Source organism: Trachymyrmex cornetzi, unplaced genomic scaffold (assembly GCF_001594075.2).
Source record: "Trachymyrmex cornetzi isolate Tcor2-1 unplaced genomic scaffold, Tcor1.1 scaffold73, whole genome shotgun sequence".
NCBI lineage: Eukaryota > Metazoa > Arthropoda > Insecta > Hymenoptera > Formicidae > Trachymyrmex > Trachymyrmex cornetzi.
Window position 1 is genome coordinate 762,543 of NW_017300059.1, and position 5,760 is coordinate 768,302.

At 32.3% G+C, this 5,760-nt stretch overlaps 1 protein-coding gene across 1 annotated transcript in view; it reads left to right on the forward strand.

The window, feature by feature from the left end:
- Positions 1-4,756, forward strand: part of LOC108767910 (histone deacetylase HDT2) — a 10,048-nt gene extending 5,292 nt beyond the window's left edge. Inside the window, exons 2-5 of the mRNA XM_018518053.1 lie at positions 2,765-2,945; positions 3,079-3,236; positions 3,322-3,441; positions 3,725-4,756. Of these exons, the coding sequence (XP_018373555.1) occupies positions 2,765-2,945; positions 3,079-3,236; positions 3,322-3,441; positions 3,725-3,902 (637 nt within the window). The 3' untranslated portion in view covers positions 3,903-4,756. The remainder of the gene's footprint in view (positions 1-2,764; positions 2,946-3,078; positions 3,237-3,321; positions 3,442-3,724) is intronic.
- The last annotated feature ends 1,004 nt before the right edge of the window (positions 4,757-5,760 follow it).

Consider the following 5,760-nt stretch of genomic DNA (forward strand, 5'->3'; position numbering starts at 1 on the left):
AAAAAACTGTGTGGATATTAATGTTATCCTCCTGAAGAGAACAGAAGAAACACAATTTTGATCGTGTACTCAAGTTTCAAAAAATATTGAGATGTGTACTATTTCCGCATTCAGAAAAACTGTGTGGATATTAATGTTATCCTTCTGAAGAGAACAGAAGAAACAAAATTTTGATCGTGTACTCAAGTTTCAAAAAATATTGAGATGTGTACTATTTCCGCATTCAGAAAAAAATATAGTAGTGATAATTAAAAAAGCGACAATTGTAAAGATGGCAACTATATGTATAAATCTTATGTAGAATTAATGTATATAATTATAAGAATAAACTATTTTATAATTGTAATAATCATAAAATAGTCCATCTACACTATGTAAATTAATTCTATATATAAAACTCGTATAATTGCCACCTTTATAATTGCTATACAATATATTTTTTTCTCTGAATGCATTAATGCAATCTCATGGATTCATACAAGTAGCAGAAATATTTAGCTCCTGATTATTGCGGGATACTAAAGTTTAGAAATTGCTATTAAAAATATTTGGATTTAAAGAAACAACACATTTTTTTTGTACAATGATAAAGACACTGTCATTTCATTGTCCCAAGTATCAAGAGTATCAGAAATCTAATACTTGCCAATTTAATACTGAAAAGACAATAGAAATTACTTATTTCAAGTATTGCAAGTATTGTTGTTCAGTATTCCACTTTAAGTATTCGACATAAATAATTAATTACTTTCTTTCAGTAATAAATCACCAGCATTAAATTGGTCAGTATTAGATTTCTGTGATGGAAGATGTCGTCATTGTTCTCATTTCAATTCACGTTTCGAATTCGTGCTTTCGCAATCATTCAACATGCGTATTCTTACTATAGATCGAGATCGCCGGGCTCGTCGTTTCCCGCGGATCCCTCGAAATTTCTCTCCCTTTCTTCATCCCGGGTTCGGCTGGGTTTCTTGACATTTGTGAGCCGCCTCACGTATGAATGTCCCGTCGTAACAGCGCGGCCAATCCCGAGCGCCGCGGTGCGCGAGTTGCACGAGAACCATGCAGAGAAAGTGAGTCTCGTGTACGTGAATGTCACAGGTCAAAATCCACCTAGTGTACGCGGATCTACTACGAGCGAACGCGAAACGCGAACAAGCGAACAAACAGGCAGTGCGCCGAGCGTACGTAATAATCGTTGCAGCGCACGTCGCGAGTAGGATCTTTCGTCCTCGGATTCCTTTTTCGATCCTGGCGAAAGTTACGACTGGACAACAGTCCTGTAAAAATTTCCGTTTTCATTTCAAAGAAAAAATTCGATTTATCCCACAATAAAAAAAATCTTAAGAGGCGGATGGCTATCAAAATTAAAAAATCTATTTTTTTTTTCGAGGGAAATCTTTGAAAAGAAACAAATCTTTGAAAAGTTTTGAAACTCTAAAATCAGAAATAAGAATCGAAAAAATTGAATAAAGTAGAGCTAAAGTTAAAAAATGTACTTTTGTCGAGGAAAGTCTTTGAAATTCCAAAATTAGAAACAAAAATCGAAAAGAATAGGTAGAGCTAAAAATTTAGATCAAATATATATACAAAATAGATGTTACGTGATTTTACTCTCTAATAAAGAGGCCTCGAAGATCTCAAAAATAATATAAGTCACGATATGAATTATATAAGAAGCGAGTCTTGCGATATATAAAATGGTTCCTTTTAAGTCCTTAAAGTAACAACTGCATAATCTCGCGCTCCAGCTACTAAGTTCTCTAAGCAATACCCTGACTTGCGTTTCACTGTTTTCTAAGTGCAGCCCGTCAATTTAAACGCAGTAAACGCCGTAAACTCGTTTCACGACGGCGTTACGTTGCTACTTAAATAACACACTTTTTTGAGCGCGAATAGTAATAATATAACACGATCGTTCGATGATTTGACACTTTTTTTCTCGATCTAGAAAAACCATTTTCTAAAGCGTTTATATGCGTCTGTATGCTATAACCTGTCATCTGACAACAGAATATTTATGTATGATATTGCATTAAATATTTGTACCCCTTCCCTGTTTGTTATCTCTTAAAAAGATATAAATCTCCATTTTAACGTGGCTATAAGCAAATATTAAAAGAATTACAATTAACAATCTAAAAAAATTAATTTTTATGAATCTTACTAACTAATAATATTTTTGCATAAATTCTACAATTTCATGCAAGCTGCACACCGACTGTACTCTCCAATACCATATTTCAACATGAGTACGAATGATCATCATTTCTGATGTATTTTTACTTGCTGAACACGAATTCGTTGGTCCAATTTATCTATCACGTCATAATTTGAAAAAGACATAAAAAAAACGATGAGAATTTTCACGATATTGTATATGCAGCAAATATTTTTTCTAAATTTCATTAATGTCGCGCGAAAACACCAATTTTTAACTTTCAAATACATTATGTTTTGCTATACAAAATTCGGTTAATAAAATTGACAAAATACAATATGTCAGGAAGATCACATACTCTCGAATCATTATAGAATGAGACTTTCATTTCTCCACTTATTTGTTTTTTATATTTCGGTCAATTTCTCATTTATTCTTGTTAATTTTATAATCTTGTACTTTTTTCTTTCAATAAACAAGAAACTCTGTAAAAGAAAAACAAACTCAGAAAAATCACAAAACAATTATGTAATATTTTATCGAAGATAAAGTAATAAGAGATGCTAATATGGTCAAAAATTATAATGTGCGTGTTCTTTGCAGAATATTAGCCCTCGGTATAATAGCTGTCTGCAAATCAGCCGAAGAGGAGTATGATTATGAAGAAGAGGTACCAGCGCCGGTGACGCCGGCGCCGACCAAGCCAGCAGGTGGTCGACTGGGAGGTCTTCTATCTTCGAGGGGACGTGCCACTATACCAAATGTAGGAAAAAAGAAAACACCGGTGAGGCCAACATCTTTTATATTAACGCGTTGTACGACAATGCACACGGAGTAAACGAAAATAATATGGAAATAAATTCAATGTCTCAATCATACACGAAATAAATCTCTTTTCTTCTCCTGTCCCTTTCCAGGCACAACCAACGACACCGAAGCCGGTAGAACAAGAACCCGAAGAAGACGAGGTGGAAGGAGAAGACGTGGTTGATGAAAATGAGGAAAACGAAGCGCCCACAACGACAACCGAATCTGCAAAGAAACTTCGGAATAACGGTGGTGTCAGGCCTTTCAGGTGATCACTTATGCAGTGAAATATTCCGTCGTGAAATAAAACGTCCAGATATATTTTATAACAGATGCGCACTTTGTAATTTCAGATCAAACGAGGATCTGTTGGCTGCCTTGAAGAGGCGAAGAGCTCAGACAGGACCCAGTACTCAGCCACGTGAAACTGCTGCCACGCATTCTGCAGTGGAACATACCACAGCCAAGTCGAAGTAATGCAATATTAAAAAAAAAAGATATTTACTTTACAAACAGCACTCAATGATTTTTATTTCAAAAAGATAATATATATAATATTATTTTATAAAGATGAATGTCTTAAGCGTCCTTTTACACAAAATGTGTTATGTATATTTTCTAATTTCGTTATGTATATTTTGAATTTCTTATTATCAAAATTGGAAAAATTGACTGTTCTAAAATTTTGTATCCTTCTTTTTTGTTAATAATAAATGTGAAAAAAATAAATAATTCAATGGCGTGATATGTTTCCAGAGCCACTACAAGTAATCGTAATAATAATAGCAAGACCAGCGCAGGTAGCGAGGCAAAACCATCGGGTCGCGGCAGGTTCGGAGGAAGAGGAAAGACTGTTCAAGAGGAGGTCGAGGAGACTCAACGGGAGGAGGTCCAAGTAAAACCCAAAGCCAGCTCCTACCGTAGGCGTAGTTAAACCGATCACTAATTTGTGATGAGAGTTGCTTAAGCTTGTTGATTTCTTAGAACGCGCATCAATCGAATTCGACAACCGATCAGCGCCCGAAAACCGTCGTCTTTCTCACAGTGTATTGTAATTTTATGAAACGATCTAGCTTGCCGAATTCTTAGACACTTAAACAGAACAAAAAGTCACTGTGACATCAAAACAAAATATCTTCAAAATGATTACTAAAAATCATTCGATCAGTACGATTTATTTTAACGTCATTCTGACGTTATTGTGACTTGTTATTAGGTCTGTGAATATGAATTCGGAGCGTACTTTCGATTTCCGTGTACGCGGATTTTCGATATACACTTAACATTAAATAAGAATTGTATAAATACATTTTGGACACGAGTTATATGGAGACATCATGTCTTTCTCAAATAACGACAGCTTCGTTTATTTACATTTTACCGCGCGGTATTAAAAATATAAACGATCAATAGAAAGTTAGGAAATATCAATTATGTTACGACGGGTGTTAATCGAAAGGAACAAGATCTTCCTCTTACCCAAGGAACATATAAAAGTCAACAAAAAATCAAAGTGACTTTATTTTAATTCTTAACGTCAGTAAACACACACACACACAAGTCAAATTTTGTAACAAAAAATCATCAATTTGTCAAAATAAAGTCATTTAGATTTCATCTTGACTTGATATGTTCCTTGGATAGCCATATTGAGTTTCGATCGACGCGTGCATAAGGGATGATGGAGTAGTGATGTGTACATAGCAAAACACTGTCGTCCGTCAAGCACCTAAATCACCTATTGTATAAATGTAAATTAATGTGACAATAAAGTTTCTCTGGAAAGCGACACTATTCCTTGTAGCCATTCAATTGTTTTCACAACATAGCTCTTACTGAAGATACTTTATCATTTATTACATAATTATGCCATTAGAATATGGAAAATACGGAATATTCAAGATCAATATGCAAACTTGAGATTATAAATTGAGATAAGCCTCTGTAAAACTACATTTTTTTATGTAACATTTTTATAATGTATATTACTATCTGTGTTAATTAAATTCATAATTAAAAGAAAAAATATGAAGGTGACTTGTAATTATAACAGATAACAAAGTTGCAAACAAGATAATAAAAATTCTACAATTTGTTCATAATTCATAAAAATTAATCAATATCTTAATTTTATAATTTTCAATAAAATATCTGTTAGTTATTATTTTTTAATAAAATTTAATGATTAAAATTTATTTTCTGCAGATGAGAAAATACAGCTATTTTTAATTATGACGTAAATTATCAATTAATTATCTCTTATGTATCTTTCTAACTAATATAGATGTATTATCAAGCTCATTACGAGATAAATTTTAATTTCACGAAAAGAATACAATAACTCATTGTTCATCAAAACAAAGATGAGAGGCAATTGAAGAAAAATGAACGCTGCTGGGCTACATTATTAATCAAGTGTAAAATCTTTATTATGTATAGCAAAAATTGCATAACAACGTTCTATTTGTGCGTGTATAAAATTTTACTCTTATATCAGGTAAAAGTAATACGATATTTATATTTATAAAAAATCTTCTAATGGTTTAAATTTTTATATATTATACACACAACAAACGTAATTATTTGCAATTAAATATTTACACATGCCGAAAACTATTCTTTTTAATTATTCTATATTTAATATTCATGCTAATTTTTTTAAATTATATTCATAGCTACTTCATAGTAAAACAAAAGAAAAACTTGTGAAAAATTTATTACTTTTATTGTTTCTCTCTCTAATAAACTTTTCATTATTTTATTTCTTTGAACTTTATCTTTACAGAAATCTA